Source organism: Lampris incognitus, chromosome 20 (assembly GCF_029633865.1).
Source record: "Lampris incognitus isolate fLamInc1 chromosome 20, fLamInc1.hap2, whole genome shotgun sequence".
In the NCBI taxonomy this organism is placed as follows: Eukaryota; Metazoa; Chordata; class Actinopteri; order Lampriformes; family Lampridae; genus Lampris; species Lampris incognitus.
Window position 1 is genome coordinate 31959963 of NC_079230.1, and position 23188 is coordinate 31983150.

The 23188-nt window shown below is 45.5% G+C and overlaps 1 protein-coding gene across 1 annotated transcript in view; it reads left to right on the forward strand.

The window, feature by feature from the left end:
• mllt3 (MLLT3 super elongation complex subunit) overlaps positions 1-23188 on the forward strand; it is a 126690-nt gene that overhangs the window by 43609 nt on the left and 59893 nt on the right. Inside the window, exon 7 of the mRNA XM_056300579.1 lies at positions 4079-4642. Within this exon, the coding sequence (XP_056156554.1) occupies positions 4079-4642 (564 nt within the window). The remainder of the gene's footprint in view (positions 1-4078; positions 4643-23188) is intronic.

The following is a 23188-nucleotide window of genomic DNA, read 5'->3' on the forward strand; positions in this document are numbered from 1 at the left end:
ATGCACTGTGTTCTGACACCTGTCCATCACAGCCAGCATGAACTTTTTCAGTAATTTGCGCTACAGTAGCTCTTCTGTGGGATCGGATCAGACGGGCTAGCCTTCACTCCCCATGTGCATCAATGAGCCTTGGGCGCCCGTGACCTTGTCACTGGTTCATCAGTTTTCCTTCCTTGGACCACTTTTGGTAGGTACTGACCACTGCATACCAGGAACACCCCACAAGACCTGGCGTTTTGGAGATGCTCTGACCCAGTCGTCTAGCCATCACAACTTGGCCCATGTTAAAGTCTCTCAGATCCTTACGCTTGCCCATTTCTCCTGCTTCCAACACATCAACTTCAAGAACTGACGGTTCACTTGCTGCCTGATACATCCCACCGCTATCTGTACACCAACAGTGGCAGCATGTGACAAGGAAAGACATTTTTGTGTCAGCATCTTTATTGTTGTAGCTTCCTTATCTTCATGTACTTGGTACTCGTCACCTGCCGGGATGAAAAGAAACGGTGGCTCTTCCAGAGGGCTAAACTCAGATGAGCAGCTTTTGATGTACACTTGCCCTGGGAGCGAAGTGAGGAGAAGCTGGCAGGAGGGAGGAGGCAGTGGAGGAGAAGCTGGCAGGAGGGAGGAGGCAGTAGGGGCAGTTTCTTTTTTTGTCTGGGGGGGGGGCAGCAGCTTTGCATCAGGAGGTCCTTAGGGCAGCAGCAGATAGACAAAGCGAAATAGTTTTAGAGATCGTCAGGCCGGGTCGTAACACCCCGCCGTCTAGACTCTTAATGGGTTTACCTCATTTAGGAATATTGACAAGAGTGCTGGAGGCACAATCCAGGACAAACGACCCCCGTCGTAAAAGCTGACACGTTTTCTCCCATCTCCACAAACCACTTTTTAGGGCTGAACATGTGTGGCTGTTGAAAAGGCCTCCAGCCCTTCTTGATGTCAGGAGGAAATGGTTCAGTTGCTTCTGTAGCTTATCATTAGGTGCTTGACACAACATTCGTTAGTGTCCATCAGCTGAATTTACTTTTTTCCCCACTGGGACTGGGGATGGGTACCGAAACCCGGCATGAAACCAGCATCATTCCTAAATTGTTAAAGACCGTAGTATTGATAAGCTCCGACATCAACGGTTCTGCTGTCGTTGTTGAAGAAATGAAGAACATACACTACCGTTCAAAAGTTTGGGATCACCCAAACAATTTTGTGTTTTCCATGAAAAGTCACACTTATTCACCACCATATGTTGTGAAATGAATAGAAAATAGAGTCAAGACATTGACAAGGTTAGAAATAATGATTTGTATTTGAAATAAGATTTTTTTTACATCAAACTTTGCTTTCGTCAAAGAATCCTCCATTTGCAGCAATTACAGCATTGCAGACCTTTGGCATTCTAGCTGTTAATTTGTTGAGGTAATCTGGAGAAATTGCACCCCACGCTTCCAGAAGCAGCTCCCACAAGTTGGATTGGTTGGATGGGCACTTCTTTGAGCAGATTGAGTTTCTGGAGCATCACATTTGTGGGGTCAATTAAACGCTCAAAATGGCCAGAAAAAGAGAACTTTCATCTGAAACTCGACAGTCTATTCTTGTTCTTAGAAATGAAGGCTATTCCATGCGAGAAATTGCTAAGAAATTGAAGATTTCCTACACCGGTGTGTACTACTCCCTTCAGAGGACAGCACAAACAGGCTCTAACAGGTACTATTTAATGAAGATGCCAGTTGGGGACCTGTGAGGCGTCTGTTTCTCAAACTAGAGACTCTAATGTACTTATCTTCTTGCTCAGTTGTGCAACGCGGCCTCCCACTTCTTTTTCTACTCTGGTTAGAGCCTGTTTGTGCTGTCCTCTGAAGGGAGTAGTACACACCGGTGTAGGAAATCTTCAATTTCTTAGCAATTTCTCGCATGGAATAGCCTTCATTTCTAAGAACAAGAATAGACTGTCGAGTTTCAGATGAAAGTTCTCTTTTTCTGGCCATTTTGAGCGTTTAATTGACCCCACAAATGTGATGCTCCAGAAACTCAATCTGCTCAAAGAAGTGCCCATCCAACCAATCCAACTTGTGGGAGCTGCTTCTGGAAGCGTGGGGTGCAATTTCTCCAGATTACCTCAACAAATTAACAGCTAGAATGCCAAAGGTCTGCAATGCTGTAATTGCTGCAAATGGAGGATTCTTTGACGAAAGCAAAGTTTGATGTAAAAAAAATCTTATTTCAAATACAAATCATTATTTCTAACCTTGTCAATGTCTTGACTCTATTTTCTATTCATTTCACAACATATGGTGGTGAATAAGTGTGACTTTTCATGGAAAACACAAAATTGTTTGGGTGATCCCAAACTTTTGAACGGTATTGTAAGTGTCCTATTTATTCAGGCTACATCAACGTTATCTTGTGGCGTTTGTCTCTCCAGCTTCCTTTCTAATGTGCAGTGAAGCTAAGGCAGTCGTCTCTGACGCATCTTCACTATTCCCAATCCAGGAGAAATCTCTGTCAGCATCTGTAGTCCGAGGGGCGGGGCCAGCTCTCTGCCTCACACACACACACACACACACACACACACACACACACACACACACACACACACACACACACACACACACACACACAGAGCCTGCTCTTGGTGACGATGGCGGAGGGCGAACTAGACGGTCAGAAGTCTGGTTGTACGTCACTAGAGTCCATGCTGACGATGCTCGTTGCTGCAAGTGCAACGAGTCTTTTGCAAGTAAGGGCGGGAACACGAGCAATCTTTAGAAACATCTGGTGAAAGTGCATCAAAGGGGGCATCCAGGTAGCACGGCGGTCTATTCCATTGCCCACCAACACGTGGCTCGCCGGTTCGAATCCCCGTGTTACCTCCGGCTCGGTTGGGCGTTCCTACAGACACAATTGGCCGTGTCTGCAGGTGGGAAGCTGAATGTGGGTATGAGTCCTGGTTGCTGCACTACCGCCTCCTCTGGTCGGTCGGGGCGCCTGTTTGGGGGGGAAGGGGAACTGGGGGGAATAGCGTGATCCTCCCACATGCTACGTCCCCCTGGTGAAACTCCTCACTGTCAGGTGAAAAGAAGCGGCTGGTGACTCCACATGTATGGGAGGAGGCATGTGGTAGTCTGCAGCCCTCCCCGGATCGGCAGAGGGGGTGGAGCAGAGACCGGGGTGGCTTGGAAGAGTGGGGTAATGACCCCATCCCCCCAAAAATGCCTCAAATGCAGGTGGAGAAATCCACAGTTTTGGACCGTCTAGCTCGTAGCTCATCTGGCTGTTTATCCAGCTCAGGTATGGTGTGTATGCTAGCAGCCTGGAGCCCACACACAGTTAACTACGTTATGCACACGTGGATTAATAATTCAAAGTGAGGCTCTGTCCAGACATGAGAAAATAAAGCAATGTTAATTCTGTTCATTCTGTTAAAAAAATAACAAGAGTACCGATAAGAGTACCGTTAAAGGACCGGCTGGATAAGCAGCGTTGGCAGGAGTAGTAGCACCGTTAAGATCTTCAGGATGCCCATCCCTACTGGTGGCCTCACCACTGCAGGACTGCGTGTAAGCCTTCTTGGTTGGAAGAGATTTGAGGAATAACACTCAGTTGACTGGATAACCTTTTTTTTTTTTTTTTTTTTTTTTGCTCAGTTTGTCACCTTGCAAGAATCCATATGTACTCTTGTGCTGTTCAGAGTCAAGGTAAACAACACATCACACATGTCAGTGTGGCGATAAACTCAAACAGGATGCCTTGCTGCTTCCATCAGGCTTATTGTCATGTCAAAAGTAAGAGCCCTCATGTGCATAAACCAGTGCATAAATCATCTTGCATCTTCACAAGCAGTATTATTCAGAGTATGCTTCAAATCGCTTGGATTTGTGAAGAGAATTCTGGGTATTTTCCTGAGTGACTCCAGCACACTGGATAGCCACAGCCTGCTCTCGCCAACATGCTCACATGCAGTTGATAAATGTGGTGTATTGAAACCAGAGTAGTCAGCCCAGGAAGCAAAAGCTTGCTCGTACTAGTCTTGTCATGAAAGTTGTTTTACAATATCTTGTCTTTCTGCTTCTGATCACAGGACGGCTCCAAAGTAAGTGGTACTACCCTCCTCACCACCCCGGTAACAACAAGCATCAACAGCAGCTTCTCCAAACTGCATAAACCCTCCAAGGACCAGAAGGAAAAACCTCCAAAGGACTTGAAAGAGCCCAGAAGTGCCTTCAGAGACTGTGGCTGGGAACCAAGCAAAGTTCCCAAAGAACCTTCAAAGAAACCCAAAGAGAATCAGCCACTTCGAGACAGTAACCCTAAAATGGGCTTCAAAGAACCCAAGTCCTTTTCCAAGGAGCACCGGGCTGAGGGACTCTCCCATGGGACAGGGCTAAACAAGCGCATACCCACCTCTGGTGATAACCATGTGACCAAAAAGCGCAAAAAGGACTTTGTGGATTTATCAGGGAAGCCGGCATCGGGGTTGGATGCCCATCACATAGATAAGAAAAAGGAGAGAAGCCAAATGCAGCTGGGTAAATTGCGGGTAGGCGGTGAAGAAGCAGAACCTAAGTTGTCTACACTGCCACCATTCCAGGAGCTGGTGGACCCCAACGATTCTGACACCGAGGACATGTCTACCAAATCAGATGTAAGTTGAACTTTATTATGGAACATCTTGTTTACACTAAGCATGCATATGTGTCTTTTTCTCTTTCTTTTTTTCACCCCCTTTTTCTCCCCAATTGAATTTTGGCCACTTACCCCCACTCTTCCGAGCCATCCCGGTCTCTGCTCCACCCCCTCTGCTGATCCGGGGAGGGCTGCAGACTACCACATGCCTCCTCCCATACATGTGGAGTCACCAGCCGCTTCTTTTCACCTGACAGTGAGGAGTTTCACCAGGGGGACGTAGCACGTGGGAGGATCACGCTATTCCCCCCAGTTCCCCCTCCCCCCTGAACAGGCGCCCCGACCGACCAGAGGAGGCGCTAGTGCAGCGACCAGGACACATACCCACATCTGGCTTCTCACCAGCAGACATGGCCAATTGTGTCTGTAGGGACGCCTGACCAAGCAGGAAGTAACATGAGGATTTGAACTGGTGATCCCCGTGTTGATATGCAACGGCATGGACTACCATGCTACCCGGACGGCCCCACATACAAATGTGTCTGGAGTGAAAACAATAGCCATTGTATTTAGTCAGACCACAGAAAAATCCAAATATAAACACACCAAAGATGCATTGAAGGATTTAGTTCAAATTTAAATCTGTCTCCTTCAGTCCATCATGGGTCTGCTTACACTCGGCTTTCCATGTGTCAGGAAGCACTTTTATGCTAAGTGTGGACAGGGTGAAACGTGCAGTCAAAACAGTAAGTGTTTGACGAGTATAAATGTTGGAAGTTATTTCGCCGATGCGTCGCCCAGCCGTGTCCAGGCTGGCTGAGGGGGCAGCTGTTTGATGGCTGTCGTACCTCAGCACAGTGGACTTCCTGACTTGTGCTGTGAGGATGCTTTATGGGGAAATGAACTGAGGGGTAGATCTGGTGAGCACACCCAACGCTGTGTTTTGTTTTCAAGACGGTGGGTGGGGGAGTCATTCCCTCCTCGGCAAGGCCGTAAAACCAAATGACCAACAGGGAGAGAATAACCTTGTACTAAAGACTGGCCTGGGCTCAAGGGGACTGGACGGGGGAAGGGGGGTAGACGGACGGTTGGGGAGTTGGTGAACACCAATAACCCTCTGGCTGTTCGGCTGGGTTTGTCTGGGTGAACAGGGAGACGAGCTTCTGATAAGTGTTGGAGGATATTATTCTGGTGCTGAGTGGTGTCAGGGTGTGGAACTGAAATCGTTGGAAACAGCCGTTGTTAACGTGCAGAATGAAACGGGGGAGTTGACCTGCAACTCACGTGGACTATTTGTAATTGGATGGTCCGGTGTTTTGCGTTACGCTGCCAGAAAAAAACACATCGGTAGACGGTTTTTCTTGGAACAGGCGGGCTTTTCAGCGGGTTGCCAGGTCCTCAGACGTTAGTTTGGAGAACCTCCCCATAAAAAGGGGTGTTTTAAACTTGAATAGCAGACAAGAAAGATGAATGGTTTTACAACACCCGAGAAGAATGGGGAAAGGAGGCAATGAATGGCATAGCACTCCCATTTCATCCTCTCGGTGGCTTGTAAGAAGAAACATGCCCCGGTTTGTACGGCTCTGGGGAGATTGGTCATAGTCTCTCATGTTCTAGAAACTTGTCGTGCCGCTTGTGTATTAATGTCTAAACCCGGTGGGCTGCTTGCTAGGCCATGTGACTTGAAATTTGGATTGAGGCACTGCAGTTGGAGAGCACTTGAGCAAAATGTGTGTGTTTTCATGTGTTCTTTTGTGTAAATGCATTTTGGTGTGTGCGGCTGTGTGGTCGGGGAAGTGTGGTTCTTAGTTCCCATGTGCAGAACTGGGGGTGGAGTTGGTTTTAAATAGGATGTGGGGTGCAGGCCAAGTGGACACACATGCCAGGTGTTTCTCTCTCTCCTCTGCCCCAGGCTGGCAGCACTGGTGGCCCAGTGCTGCCAGCCTGGGGCAGCAGTCACACATCTCATGTGACCACTTGTTGAGCCCAGACTTTCCACCGTGCGCTGGGCCAGAACCGGCAGAAGGGAGGAAATATGGAGTATGTGATGACACATAAGGAACGCAAGCTGCCGTGTTTGCATGGGAACATGGTTTTTAACACATCTCACCGCAAAGTTCAGTGCAAGGTTGTGAACGTCAGCTCACATGTTTTTACCATACCAGTTTGATCCAAACTCAAGACCATGTTTAAGATATATTAGAGTAAAAACAGTTGTGCAGTTGAGCTGAATCCACTGGATGACAACGGTAGCACGCTGGCACTGTTGGCGGTTATTAAGATGTATCTGGGTCTTATATGTGTTATTATACAGTTATTAATATAGCTGAGATGTATCTGAGTCTTTACATGTGTTATTATATAGTTATTAATATAGCTGAGATGTATCTGGGTTTTTACATGTGTTATTATATAGTTATTAATATAGCTGAGATGTATCTGGGTCTTTACATGTGTTATTATATAGTTATTAATATAGCTGAGATGTATCTGGGTCTTTACATGTGTTATTATATAGTTATTAATATAGCTGAGATGTATATCTGGGTCTTTACATGTGTTATTATACAGTTATTAATATAGTTGAGATGTATCTGGGTCTTTACATGTGTTATTATATAGCCATTAATATAGTTGAGATGCATCTGGGTCTTTACGTGTGTTATTATACAGTTATTAATATAGCTGAGATGTGTCTGGGTCTTTACGTGTGTTATTATATAGCCATTAATATAGTTGAGATTTATCTGGGTCTTTACATGTGTTATTATATAGCCATTAATATAGTTGAGATGTATCTGGGTCTTTACATGTGTTATTATATAGCCATTAATATAGTTGAGATGTATCTGGGTCTTTACATGTGTTATTATATAGTTATTAATATAGTTGAGATGTATCTGGGTCTTTACATGTTATTATATAGCCATTAATATAGTTGAGATGTATCTGGGTCTTTACATGTGTTATTATGTAGTTATTAATATAGCTGAGATGTATCTGGGTCTTTACATGTGTTATTATATAGCCATTAATATAGCTGAGATGTATCTGGGTCTTTACATGTGTTATTATATAGTTATTAATATAGCTGAGATGTATCTGGGTCTTTACATGTGTTATTGTGTAGTTATTAATATAGCTGAGATGTATCTGGGTCTTTACATGTGTTATTATATAGTTATTAATATAGCTGAGATGTATCTGGGTCTTTACATGTGTTATTATATAGCCATTAATATAGCTGAGATGTATCTGGGTCTTTACGTGTGTTATTATATAGTTATTAATATAGCTGAGATGTATCTGGGTCTTTACGTGTGTTATTATATAGTTATTAATATAGTTGAGATGTATCTGGGTCTTTACGTGTGTTATTATATAGTTATTAATATAGCTGAGATGTATCTGGGTCTTTACGTGTCTTATTATATAGTTATTAATATAGCTGAGATGTATCTGGGTCTTTACATGTGTTATTATACAGTTATTAATATAGCTGAGATGTGTCTGGGTCTTTACATGTGTTATTATATAGTTATTAATATAGTTGATATGTATCTGGGTCTTTACATGTGTTATTATATAGTTATTAATATAGTTGAGATGTGTCTGGGTCTTTACATGTGTTATTATATAGTTATTAATATAGTTGATATGTATCTGGGTCTTTACATGTGTTATTATATAGTTATTAATATAGTTGAGATGTGTCTGGGTCTTTACATGTGTTATTATATAGTTATTAATATAGTTGAGATGTATCTGGGTCTTTACATGTGTTATTATATAGTTATTAATATAGCTGAGATGTATCTGGGTCTTTACGTGTGTTATTATATAGTTATTAATATAGTTGAGATGTATCTGGGTCTTTACGTGTGTTATTATATAGTTATTAATATAGTTGAGATGTATCTGGGTCTTTACGTGTGTTATTATATAGTTATTAATATAGTTGAGATGTATCTGGGTCTTTACGTGTGTTATTATATAGTTATTAATATAGTTGATATGTATCTGGGTCTTTACATGTGTTATTATATAGTTATTAATATAGTTGAGATGTGTCTGGGTCTTTACATGTGTTATTATATAGTTATTAATATAGTTGAGATGTATCTGGGTCTTTACATGTGTTATTATATAGTTATTAATATAGCTGAGATGTATCTGGGTCTTTACGTGTGTTATTATATAGTTATTAATATAGTTGAGATGTATCTGGGTCTTTACGTGTGTTATTATATAGTTATTAATATAGTTGAGATGTATCTGGGTCTTTACGTGTGTTATTATATAGTTATTAATATAGTTGAGATGTATCTGGGTCTTTACGTGTGTTATTATATAGTTATTAATATAGCTGAGATGTATCTGGGTCTTTACGTGTCTTATTATATAGTTATTAATATAGCTGAGATGTATCTGGGTCTTTACATGTGTTATTATACAGTTATTAATATAGTTGAGATGTGTCTGGGTCTTTACATGTGTTATTATATAGTTATTAATATAGTTGATATGTATCTGGGTCTTTACATGTGTTATTATATAGTTATTAATATAGTTGAGATGTGTCTGGGTCTTTACATGTGTTGTTATATAGTTATTAATATAGTTGATATGTATCTGGGTCTTTACATGTGTTATTATATAGTTATTAATATAGTTGAGATGTGTCTGGGTCTTTACATGTGTTATTATATAGTTATTAATATAGTTGAGATGTATCTGGGTCTTTACATGTGTTATTATATAGTTATTAATATAGTTGAGATGTATCTGGGTCTTTACATGTGTTGGATAAGTTGGCAGGTTTGTAAGCACAACGTGCCTACAGAGGTTTGTGTTTAGCCATAATTAAGTCGATATTCCCGGTTATGTGCAGAGTAAAGACGGAGGATACCATCAGCTATTAACCGTGACAAATGGCTGGAAATGTTGCAGTACATTGGTATTTACAATTCACAACATTTGTGTTTACATGAGTTCTTTGGTTGAATTAACCTCTTATAAGAGGGAAAGGCTTTTTTAATTCACATTTAAACTACTTTGTTTGTTCGCCCACCCCCCGCTGCGTTCCCAAATCAGGCCGATAAAACAAAGTAAAATTTGGTTTACTTGCACCTTGGCCGAGCCTGGCATTTTATTTTCTTCCCGTTTCAGCCATGGCAGCAGTTTATAGAAGAGACGAGATTGATGCGAGCAAACTTCTACTAAACACTGTTTATTGTCCGTAAAGAGGACTACTTTGGTGGCTTTGAGTGCAGCAGAACAAAAGGCCTAAAGCGGAGCGGTGGGGAGATTTACGGCATTCTGAAAAAGCGATCCCATAAACTAATAGACCAGCTGTGTGTTGTTAGCTGGCGGGAGGTGACGGCCATTGAAGTGCGCTGCCTTTTGTTCTGACTTCTCTCTTTCACTTCTGCCCTCTTCTCTGCCACTCTTTCTCCTCCTTTCACCTTTCTTCTTTCTGCAGCTTTATCTTTTTCCTTTTTCTTTTTGTCCTTTTACAAGCAAGGGTAACTTGCTTGTCTACGGTTGTATTCCTGGTGCTCACCTTGTTCGGAGCGGGCCTTGCTGTATAACCATTTAATTGCAGTCTGTCAGACAGGTCGTCCTTCATCCTAAAGAGAAGACGAGCGCTCGCAGCTCTTCCTTTCCCAGCTAACCCAAATCACTGCAATACCATGTAGGCTAGGGCTGGCTAACCATGTGCCATGGAGAGCCACGGGTATGCAGGTTTTCCTCCCAGCCGGACTCCACACCAGCTGGTTTCACTGATTAGCAACCTTCAACTAAAGAGGAAGAAGGTACCAGTGACATCACCTGGTGTGGAGTCGGGTTGGAAGGAAAACCTGCTTACACATGGCTCGCCGTGGCGCATGGTTAGCCACCGGGGATGTAGGCCGATCTGTGGCCCTCTCCGTCTCTGGAAATTAGGCTTTTAGATTCGGGGAAAGCTCATAAATGATGACCAGGATGCAGTTTGGGCCCGGGGTGAAGGAGCGCTCACACTTGCAGTCCTGGGCGCTGGTGAAGTGGTCCTGTCTTGTGGTAGGAGCTGGGTTATATTGCTCCTGATTTGTGACCACATGCTGCTAGAATTTGAATGCAGTTCCACAGCAGGTACCCGTGCTGAAGTATTGCAGTATGGAATAACAGATTTCCTACACACTGGTGCCTTTGTTGCTGTGTACTGGAGGTGAGACTGACGGGGGACACAGGGATCCCCCAAAAACTGCCCAAGTTGAGTAGTGAAGCGACAGAAACGGTGAGGCGTCATGATGTCCTTGGTGATATGAGACGAGATATTGTCTGGAATTTTGGTTTTGATAATATGGCGCTATAACTTCACTGTTATCGCTCCCTGCTCCTGCAGGCTGCATTACAGAAAGGTGGTGTAGTTTTCTGAACTTATTTGACCGCTTCAGCAGAGTGAAATGAACAAAGCACGTCCACCTGCTTCATGCCTCATTCTCAAAATAATGTTGTGTGTAAATACCTTATGAAAGCAACATTAGTCATCCCCATCATATTGTCACTATATCAAAATCAGGTAGTCAGGGGCGTCCGGGTGACGTGGCGGTCTATTCTGTTGCCTGCCAACACGGGGATCGCCGGTTCAAATCCCCCCATATTACCTCTGGCTTGGTCGGGCGTCCCTACAGACACAATTGGCTGTGTCTGGAATAGCGTGGTCCTCCCACGTGCTATGTTCCGCTGGTGAAACTCCTCACTGTCAGGTGAAAAGGAGCGGCTGGTGACTCCACATGTATGGCAGGAGACATGTGGTAGTCTGCAGCCCTCCCCGGATCAGCAGAGGGGGTGGAGCAGTGACCGGAACAGCTTGGAATAGTGAGGTAATTGGCCGGGTACAGTTGGGGGGGAAAAATAGGGAAAAATCCCCAAAAAATGAAAAAAAATCAGGTAGTCAGTCAAAAATAATGTGATATTTGATTGTGTCAGTATCGCCCAGCTTCAGAAGGACTCCCAAAAACTGATTGTGTACTTCATAGCTCTGGTATTGAGATCTTCCACGCACAATAATCATTACACACGAATGCTGAAAGTGTGTCAGTGTAGCACTCTGACACGGGTCCAGCTGGGTTTCCGCAGTCGCTCTTCTGAAGCGTGATGTGACCAGTCGGTGTGCGGCTGCTGCATGTCACTGGTTTATGCAAAGTGAAGGAAGTCGTACCCTGCTTGGCTCTTACAGTTCTGCATTCAGACAACGCCGCTGTGTGGCCGGCGGACCCGTCTGGTGGGGGGAACAACAGTGACCCTCGTTAGCGATGTTGATTGAGGGCGTTTGATGTCGACAACTTTGTGGTGTGTTTGTTAACTTTCTATTTGGACGTGTTTGGTTTCCTTGACTAGTTGTTGTTGTAGATCACACTGCTGAATGCCAGAGGACAGGAGTCGAGTACAAGTATACGCAGTGTGTTGTTATGTAACAGACTGCAACATTTGCCAGTTATAATTTCTTGGAGCAGTGCAGTCTTCATCCAGGATCATTTTCTGTTCAAGAGCTGGTTTTCCCAGGGAAGTCCTAACCGGCCAGTACTACTCAGGCAAGTAGAGAGTCATTGATTCAGACCGCTGTGGGTTAGATTCAGACTGCTGTGGGTTAAATTCAGACTGCTGTGGGTTAGATTCAGACTGCTGTGGGTTAGATTCAGTGGGTTAGATTCAGACTGCTGTGGGTTAGATTCAGTGGGTTAGATTCAGACCGCTGTGGATTAGATTCAGACTGCTGTGGGTTAGATTCAGTGGGTTAGATTCAGACTGCTGTGGGTTACATTCAGTGGGCTAGATTCAGACTGCTGTGGGTTAGATTCAGACTGCTGTGGGTTAGATTCAGACCGCTGCGGGTTAGATTCAGACTGCTGTGGGTTAGATTCAGACTGCTGTGGGTTAGATTCAGACTGCTGTGGGTTAGATTCAGACTGCTGTGGGTTAGATTCAGCGGGTTAGATTCAGACTGCTGTGGGTTAGATTCAGTGGATTAGATTCAGACTGCTGTGGGTTAGATTCAGTGGATTAGATTCAGACTGGCGTGGGTTAGATTCAGACCGCTGTGGGTTAGATTCAGACTGCTGTGGGTTAGATTCAGACTGCTGTGGGTTAGATTCAGTGGGTTAGATTCAGACTGCTGTGGGTTAGATTCAGTGGATTAGATTCAGACTGCCGTGGGTTAGATTCAGACCGCTGTGGGTTGGATTCAGACTGCTGTGGGTTAGATTCAGACTGTTGTGGGTTAGATTCAGACTGCTGTGGGTTAGATTCAGTGGGTTAGATTCAGGGCCTTATGGGTTCGATTCAGACTGCTGTGGGTTAGATTCAGACTGCTGTGGGTTAGATTCAGACCGCTGTGGGTTAGATTCAGACTGCTGTGGGTTAGATTCAGACCGCTGTGGGTTAGATTCAGTGGGTTAGATTCAGACTGCTGTGGGTTAGATTCAGACTGCTGTGGGATAGATTCAGACCGCTGTGGGTTAGATTCAGACCACTGTGGGTTAGATTCAGTGGGTTAGTTTCAGACTGCTGTGGGTTCGATTCAGACTGCTGTGGATTAGATTCAGACCACTGTGAGTTAAATTCAGTCGGTTAGATGCAGACCGCTGTGGGTTAGATTCAGTGGGTTAGTTTCAGACTGCTGTGGGTTAGATTCAGTGGGTTAGTTTCAGACTGCTGTGGGTTCGATTCAGTGGGTTAGATTCAGACTGCTGTGGGTTAGATTCAGACCGCTGTGGGTTAGTTTCAGACTGCTGTGGGTTAGATTCAGTGGGTTAGTTTCAGACTTCTGTGGGTTCGATTCAGACTGCTGTGGGTTAGATCCAGACCACTGTGGGTTAGATTCAGACTGCTGTCGGTTAGATTCAGTGGGTTAGATTCAGACTGCTTTGGGTTAGATTCAGTGGGTTAGATTCAGACTGCTGTGGGTTAGATTCAGTGGGTTAGATTCAGACCGCTGTGGGTTAGATTCAGACTGCTGTGGGTTAGATTCAGACCGCTGTGGGTTAGATTCAGTGGGTTAGTTTCAGGCTGCTGTGGGTTAGATTCAGTGGGTTAGTTTCAGACTGCTGTGGGTTCGATTCAGACTGCTGTGGGTTAGATCCAGACCACTGTGGGTTAGATTCAGACTGCTGTGGGTTAGATTCAGTGGGTTAGATTCAGACTGCTGTGGGTTAGATTCAGTGGGTTAGATTCAGACTGCTGTGGGTTAGATTCAGACCGCTGTGGGTTAGATCCAGACCACTGTGGGTTAGATTCAGACTGATGTGGGTTAGATTCAGTGGGTTAGATTCAGACTGCTTTGGGTTAGATTCAGTGGGTTAGATTCAGACCGCTGTGGGTTAGATTCAGACTGCTGTGGGTTAGATTCAGTGGGTTAGTTTCAGACTGCTGTGGGTTAGATTCAGACTGCTGTGGGTTAGATTCAGACTGCTGAGGGTTAGATTCAGACTGCTGTTGGTTAGATTCAGACCGCTGTGGGTTAGATTCAGACTGCTGTGGGTTAGATTCAGACCGCTGTGGGTTAGATTCAGTGGGTTAGATTCAGACTGCTGTGGGTTAGATTCAGACTGCTGAGGGTTAGATTCAGACTGCTGTGGGTTAGATTCAGACTGCTGAGGGTTAGATTCAGACTGCTGTGGGATAGATTCAGACTGCTGTGGGTTAGATTCACACCGCTGTGGGTTAGATTCAGACTGCTGTGGGTTAGATTCAGTGGGTTAGATTCAGACTGCTGTCGGTTAGATTCAGACCACCTTGGGTTAGATTCAGTGTGTTAGATTCAGACCGCTGTGGGTTAGATTCAGACTGCTGTGGGTTAGATTCAGTGGGTCAGATTCAGACTGCTTTGGGTTAGATTCAGTGGGTTAGATTCAGACTGCTGTGGGTTAGATTCAGTGGGTTAGATTCAGACTGCTGTCGGTTAGATTCAGACCACCTTGGGTTAGATTCAGTGTGTTAGATTCAGACCACTGTGGGTTGGATTCAGACTGCTGTGGATTAGATTCAGACTGCTGTGGGTTAGATTCAGACCACTGTGAGTTAAATTCAGTGGGTTAGATTCAGACCGCTGTGGGTTAGATTCAGTGGGTTAGACTCAGACTGCTGTGGGTTAGATTCAGACCGCTGTGGGTTAGATTCAGACCGCTGTGGGTTAGATTCAGTGGGTTAGATTCAGACTGCTGTGGGTTAGATTCAGTGGGTTAGATTCAGACTGCTGTGAGTTAGATTCAGACCGCTGTGGGTTAGATTCAGACCGCTGTGGGTTAGATTCAGTGGGTTAATTTCAGACTGCAGTGGGTTAGATTCAGTGGGATAGTTTCAGACTGCTGTGGGTTCGATTCAGACTGCTGTGGGTTAGATCCAGACCACTGTGGGTTAGATTCAGACTGCTGTGGGTTAGATTCAGTGGGTTAGATTCAGACTGCTTTGGGTTAGATTCAGTAGGTTAGATTCAGACTGCTTTGGGTTAGATTCAGTGGGTTATATTCAGACCGCTTTGGGTTCGATTCAGACCACTGTGGGTTAAATTCAGTGGGTTAGATTCAGACCGCTGTGGGTTAGATTCAGTGGGTTAGATTCAGACCGCTGTGGGTTAGATTCAGACCGCTGTGGGTTAGATTCAGTGGGTTAGTTTCAGACTGCTGTGGGCTGGATTCAGTGGGTTAGTTTCAGGCTGCTGTGGGTTCGATTCAGACTGCTGTGGGTTAGAGCCAGACCACTTTGGGTAGGATTCAGACTGCTGTGGGTTAGATTCAGTGGGTTAGATTCAGACTGCTTTGGGTTAGAATCAGTGGGTTAGATTCAGACTGCTGTGTGTTAGATTCAGACTGCTGAGGGTTAGATTCAGACTGCTGTTGGTTAGATTCAGACCGCTGTGGGTTAGATTCAGACTGCTGTGGGTTAGATTCAGACCGCTGTGGGTTAGATTCAGACTGCTGTGGGTTAGATTCAGACTGCTGAGGGTTAGATTCAGACTGCTGTGGGATAGATTCAGACTGCTGTGGGTTAGATTCACACCGCTGTGGGTTAGATTCAGACTGCTGTGGGTTAGATTCAGTGGGTTAGATTCAGACTGCTGTCGGTTAGATTCAGACCACCTTGGGTTAGATTCAGTGTGTTAGATTCAGACCGCTGTGGGTTAGATTCAGACTGCTGTGGGTTAGATTCAGTGGGTCAGATTCAGACTGCTTTGGGTTAGATTCAGTGGGTTAGATTCAGACTGCTGTGGGTTAGATTCAGTGGGTTAGATTCAGACTGCTGTGGGTTAGATTCAGACCACCTTGGGTTAGATTCAGTGTGTTAGATTCAGACCGCTGTGGGTTGGATTCAGACTGCTGTGGATTAGATTCAGACTGCTGTGGGTTAGATTCAGACCACTGTGAGTTAAATTCAGTGGGTTAGATTCAGACCGCTGTGGGTTAGATTCAGTGGGTTAGACTCAGACTGCTGTGGGTTAGATTCAGACCGCTGTGGGTTAGATTCAGACCGCTGTGGGTTAGATTCAGTGGGTTAGTTTCAGACTGCTGTGGGTTAGATTCAGTGGGTTAGATTCAGACTGCTGTGAGTTAGATTCAGACCGCTGTCGGTTAGATTCAGACCGCTGTGGGTTAGATTCAGTGGGTTAATTTCAGACTGCTGTGGGTTAGATTCAGTGGGATAGTTTCAGACTGCTGTGGGTTCGATTCAGACTGCTGTGGGTTAGATCCAGACCACTGTGGGTTAGATTCAGACTGCTGTGGGTTAGATTCAGTGGGTTAGATTCAGACTGCTTTGGGTTAGATTCAGTAGGTTAGATTCAGACTGCTTTGGGTTAGATTCAGTAGGTTATATTCAGACCGCTGTGGGTTCGATTCAGACCACTGTGGGTTAAATTCAGTGGGTTAGATTCAGACCGCTGTGGGTTAGATTCAGTGGGTTAGATTCAGACCGCTCTGGGTTAGATTCAGACCGCTCTGGGTTAGATTCAGTGGTTTAGTTTCAGACTGCTGTGGGCTGGATTCAGTGGGTTAGTTTCAGGCTGCTGTGGGTTCGATTCAGACTGCTGTGGGTTAGAGCCAGACCACTTTGGGTTAGATTCACACTGCTGTGGGTTAGATTCAGTGGGTTAGATTCAGACTGCTTTGGGTTAGAATCAGTGGGTTAGATTCAGACTGCTGTGGGTTAGATTCAGTGGGCTAGTTTCAGACTGCTGTGGGTTCGATTCAGTGGGTTAGTTTCAGACTGCTGTGGGTTCGATCCAGACCACTGTGGGTTAGATCCAGACCGCTGTGGGTTAGATTCAGACTGCTGTGGGTTAGATTCAGTGGATTAGATCCAGACCACTGTGGGTTAGATTCAGACTGCTGTGGGTTAGATTCAGACCGCTGTGGGTTAGATTCAGTGGGTTAGATTCAGACTGCTGTGGGTTAGATTCAGACCGCTGTGGGTTAGATTCAGACCGCTGTGGGTTAGATTCAGTGGGTTAGATTCAGACTGCTATGGGTTAGATTCAGACCGCTGTGGGTTCGATTCAGACTGCTGTGGGTTAGATCCAGACCACTGTGGCTTAGATTCAGACTGCTGTGGGTTAGATTCAGTGGGTTAGTTTCAGACTGCTGTGGGTTCGATTCAGACTGCTGTGGGTTAGATCCAGACCACTGTGGGTTAGATTCAGACTGCTGTGGGTTAGATTCAGTGGGTTAGATTCAGTTCAGACTGCTTTGGGTTAGATTCAGTAGGTTAGATTCAGACTGCTGTGGGTTCGATTCAGTGGGTTAGTTTCAGACTGCTGTGGGTTAGATTCAGTGGGTTACTTTCAGACTGCTGTGGGTTCGATTCAGTGGGCTAGATTCAGACTGCTGTGGGTTAGATTCAGACCGCTGTGGGTTAGTTTCAGACTGCTGTGGGTTAGATTCAGTGGGTTAGTTTCAGACTTCTGTGGGTTCGATTCAGACTGCTGTGGGTTAGATCCAGACCACTGTGGGTTAGATTCAGACTGCTGTCGGTTAGATTCAGTGGGTTAGATTCAGACTGCTTTGGGTTAGATTCAGTGGGTTAGATTCAGACTGCTGTGGGTTAGATTCAGTGGGTTAGATTCAGACCGCTGTGGGTTAGATTCAGACTGCTGTGGGTTAGATTCAGACCGCTGTGGGTTAGATTCAGTGGGTTAGTTTCAGGCTGCTGTGGGTTAGATTCAGTGGGTTAGTTTCAGACTGCTGTGGGTTCGATTCAGACTGCTGTGGGTTAGATCCAGACCACTGTGGGTTAGATTCAGACTGCTGTGGGTTAGATTCAGACTGCTGTGGGTTAGATTCAGACTGCTGTGGGTTAGATTCAGTGGGTTAGATTCAGACTGCTGTGGGTTAGATTCAGACCGCTGTGGGTTAGATCCAGACCACTGTGGGTTAGATTCAGACTGCTGTGGGTTAGATTCAGTGGGTTAGATTCAGACTGCTGTGGGTTAGATTCAGTGGGTTAGATTCAGACCGCTGTGGGTTAGATTCAGACTGCTGTGGGTTAGATTCAGTGGGTTAGTTTCAGACTGCTGTGGGTTAGATTCAGACTGCTGTGGGTTAGATTCAGACTGCTGAGGGTTAGATTCAGACTGCTGTTGGTTAGATTCAGTGGGTTAGATTCAGACCGCTGTGGGTTAGATTCAGACTGCTGTGGGTTAGATTCAGACCGCTGTGGGTTAGATTCAGTGGGTTAGATTCAGACTGCTGTGGGTTAGATTCAGACTGCTGAGGGTTAGATTCAGACTGCTGAGGGTTAGATTCAGACTGCTGTGGGATAGATTCAGACTGCTGTGGGTTAGATTCACACCGCTGTGGGTTAGATTCAGACTGCTGTGGGTTAGATTCAGTGGGTTAGATTCAGACTGCTGTCGGTTAGATTCAGACCACCTTGGGTTAGATTCAGTGTGTTAGATTCAGACTGCTGTGGGTTAGATTCAGACTGCTGTGGGTTAGATTCAGTGGGTCAGATTCAGACTGCTTTGGGTTAGATTCAGTGGGTTAGATTCAGACTGCTGTGGGTTAGATTCAGTGGGTTAGATTCAGACTGCTGTCGGTTAGATTCAGACCACCTTGGGTTAGATTCAGTGTGTTAGATTCAGACCGCTGTGGGTTGGATTCAGACTGCTGTGGATTAGATTCAGACTGCTGTGGGTTAGATTCAGACCCCTCTGAGTTAAATTCAGTGGGTTAGATTCAGACCGCTGTGGGTTAGATTCAGTGGGTTAGACTCAGACTGCTGTGGGTTAGATTCAGACCGCTGTGGGTTAGATTCAGTGGGTTAGTTTCAGACTGCTGTGGGTTAGATTCAGTGGGTTAGATTCAGACTGCTGTGAGTTAGATTCAGACTGCTGTCGGTTAGATTCAGACCGCTGTGGGTTAGATTCAGTGGGTTAATTTCAGACTGCTGTGGGTTAGATTCAGTGGGATAGTTTCAGACTGCTGTGGGTTCGATTCAGACTGCTGTGGGTTAGATCCAGACCACTGTGGGTTAGATTCAGACTGCTTTGGGTTAGAATCAGTGGGTTAGATTCACACTGCTGTGGGTTAGATTCAGTGGGTTAGATTCAGACTGCTTTGGGTTAGAATCAGTGGGTTAGATTCAGACTGCTGTGGGTTAGATTCAGTGGGCTAGTTTCAGACTGCTGTGGGTTCGATTCAGTGGGTTAGTTTCAGACTGCTGTGGGTTCGATCCAGACCACTGTGGGTTAGATCCAGACCGCTGTGGGTTAGATTCAGACTGCTGTGGGTTAGATTCAGTGGATTAGATCCAGACCACTGTGGGTTAGATTCAGACTGCTGTGGGTTAGATTCAGACCGCTGTGGGTTAGATTCAGTGGGTTAGATTCAGACTGCTGTGGGTTAGATTCAGACCGCTGTGGGTTAGATTCAGACCGCTGTGGGTTAGATTCAGTGGGTTAGATTCAGACTGCTATGGGTTAGATTCAGACCGCTGTGGGTTCGATTCAGACTGCTGTGGGTTAGATCCAGACCACTGTGGGTTAGATTCAGACTGCTGTGGGTTAGATTCAGTGGGTTAGTTTCAGACTGCTGTGGGTTCGATTCAGACTGCTGTGGGTTAGATCCAGACCACTGTGGGTTAGATTCAGACTGCTGTGGGTTAGATTCAGTGGGTTAGATTCAGTTCAGACTGCTTTGGGTTAGATTCAGTAGGTTAGATTCAGACTGCTGTGGGTTCGATTCAGTGGGTTAGTTTCAGACTGCTGTGGGTTAGATTCAGTGGGTTACTTTCAGACTGCTGTGGGTTCGATTCAGTGGGCTAGATTCAGACTGCTGTGGGTTAGATTCAGACCGCTGTGGGTTAGTTTCAGACTGCTGTGGGTTAGATTCAGTGGGTTAGTTTCAGACTTCTGTGGGTTCGATTCAGACTGCTGTGGGTTAGATCCAGACCACTGTGGGTTAGATTCAGACTGCTGTCGGTTAGATTCAGTGGGTTAGATTCAGACTGCTTTGGGTTAGATTCAGTGGGTTAGATTCAGACTGCTGTGGGTTAGATTCAGTGGGTTAGATTCAGACCGCTGTGGGTTAGATTCAGACTGCTGTGGGTTAGATTCAGACCGCTGTGGGTTAGATTCAGTGGGTTAGTTTCAGGCTGCTGTGGGTTAGATTCAGTGGGTTAGTTTCAGACTGCTGTGGGTTCGATTCAGACTGCTGTGGGTTAGATCCAGACCACTGTGGGTTAGATTCAGACTGCTGTGGGTTAGATTCAGACTGCTGTGGGTTAGATTCAGTGGGTTAGATTCAGACTGCTGTGGGTTAGATTCAGACCGCTGTGGGTTAGATCCAGACCACTGTGGGTTAGATTCAGACTGCTGTGGGTTAGATTCAGTGGGTTAGATTCAGACTGCTGTGGGTTAGATTCAGTGGGTTAGATTCAGACCGCTGTGGGTTAGATTCAGACTGCTGTGGGTTAGATTCAGTGGGTTAGTTTCAGACTGCTGTGGGTTAGATTCAGACTGCTGTGGGTTAGATTCAGACTGCTGAGGGTTAGATTCAGACTGCTGTTGGTTAGATTCAGTGGGTTAGATTCAGACCGCTGTGGGTTAGATTCAGACTGCTGTGGGTTAGATTCAGACCGCTGTGGGTTAGATTCAGTGGGTTAGATTCAGACTGCTGTGGGTTAGATTCAGACTGCTGAGGGTTAGATTCAGACTGCTGTGGGTTAGATTCAGACTGCTGAGGGTTAGATTCAGACTGCTGTGGGATAGATTCAGACTGCTGTGGGTTAGATTCACACCGCTGTGGGTTAGATTCAGACTCCTGTGGGTTAGATTCAGTGGGTTAGATTCAGACTGCTGTCGGTTAGATTCAGACCACCTTGGGTTAGATTCAGTGTGTTAGATTCAGACTGCTGTGGGTTAGATTCAGACTGCTGTGGGTTAGATTCAGTGGGTCAGATTCAGACTGCTTTGGGTTAGATTCAGTGGGTTAGATTCAGACTGCTGTGGGTTAGATTCAGTGGGTTAGATTCAGACTGCTGTCGGTTAGATTCAGACCACCTTGGGTTAGATTCAGTGTGTTAGATTCAGACCGCTGTGGGTTGGATTCAGACTGCTGTGGATTAGATTCAGACTGCTGTGGGTTAGATTCAGACCCCTCTGAGTTAAATTCAGTGGGTTAGATTCAGACCGCTGTGGGTTAGATTCAGTGGGTTAGACTCAGACTGCTGTGGGTTAGATTCAGACCGCTGTGGGTTAGATTCAGTGGGTTAGTTTCAGACTGCTGTGGGTTAGATTCAGTGGGTTAGATTCAGACTGCTGTGAGTTAGATTCAGACTGCTGTCGGTTAGATTCAGACCGCTGTGGGTTAGATTCAGTGGGTTAATTTCAGACTGCTGTGGGTTAGATTCAGTGGGATAGTTTCAGACTGCTGTGGGTTCGATTCAGACTGCTGTGGGTTAGATCCAGACCACTGTGGGTTAGATTCAGACTGCTGTGGGTTAGATTCAGTGGGTTAGATTCAGACTGCTTTGGGTTAGATTCAGTAGGTTAGATTCAGACTGCTTTGGGTTAGATTCAGTGGGTTATATTCAGACCGCTGTGGGTTCGATTCAGGCCACTGTGGGTTATATTCAGTGGGTCAGATTCAGACCGCTGTGGGTTAGATTCAGTGGGTTAGATTCAGACCGCTGTGGGTTAGATTCAGACCGCTGTGGGTTAGATTCAGTGGGTTAGTTTCAGACTGCTGTGGGCTGGATTCAGTGGGTTAGTTTCAGGCTGCTGTGGGTTCGATTCAGACTGCTGTGGGTTAGAGCCAGACCACTTTGGGTTAGATTCAGGCTGCTGTGGGTTAGATTCAGTGGGTTAGATTCAGACTGCTTTGGGTTAGAATCAGTGGGTTAGATTCAGACTGCTGTGGGTTAGATTCAGTGGGTTAGTTTCAGACTGCTGTGGGTTCGATTCAGTGGGTTAGTTTCAGACTGCTGTGGGTTCGATCCAGACCACTGTGGGTTAGATCCAGACCGCTGTGGGTTAGATTCAGACTGCTGTGGGTTAGATTCAGTGGATTAGATCCAGACCACTGTGGGTTAGATTCAGACTGCTGTGGGTTAGATTCAGACCGCTGTGGGTTAGATTCAGTGGGTTAGATTCAGACTGCTGTGGGTTAGATTCAGACCGCTGTGGGTTAGATTCAGACCGCTGTGGGTTAGATTCAGTGGGTTAGATTCAGACTGCTAGGGGTTAGATTCAGACCGCTGTGGGTTCGATTCAGACTGCTGTGGGTTAGATTCAGTGGGTTAGTTTCAGACTGCTGTGGGTTCGATTCAGACTGCTGTGGGTTAGATCCAGACCACTGTGGGTTAGATTCAGACTGCTGTGGGTTAGATTCAGTGGGTTAGATTCAGTTCAGACTGCTTTGGGTTAGATTCAGTAGGTTAGATTCAGACTGCTTTGGGTTAGATTCAGTGGGTTAGATTCAGACCGCTGTGGGTTAGATTCAGTGGGTTAGTTTCAGACTCCTGTGGGTTAGATTCAGACTGCTGTGGGTTCGATTCAGACCACTGTGGGTTAAATTCAGTGGGTTAGATTCAGACCGCTGTGGGTTAGATTCAGTGGGTTAGATTCAGACCGCTGTGGGTTAGATTCAGACGGCTGTGGGTTAGATTCAGTGGGTTAGTTTCAGACTGCTGTGGGTTAGATTCAGTGGGTTAGTTTCAGGCTGCTGTGGGTTCGATTCAGACTGTTGTGGGTTAGAGCCAGACCACTGTGGGTTAGATTCAGACTGCTTTGGGTTAGATTCAGTGGGTTAGATTCAGACTGCTTTGGGTTAGAATCAGTGGGTTAGATTCAGACTGCTGTGGGTTAGATTCAGTGGGTTAGTTTCAGACTGCTGTGGGTTCGGTTCAGCGGGTTAGTTTCAGACTGCTGTGGGTTTGATCCAGACCACTGTGGGTTAGATCCAGACCGCTGTGGGTTAGATTCAGACTGCTGTGGGTTAGATTCAGACCGCTGTGGGTTAGATTCAGTGGGTTAGATTCAGACCGCTGTGGGTTAGATTCAGACCGCTGTGGGTTAGATTCAGTGGGTTAG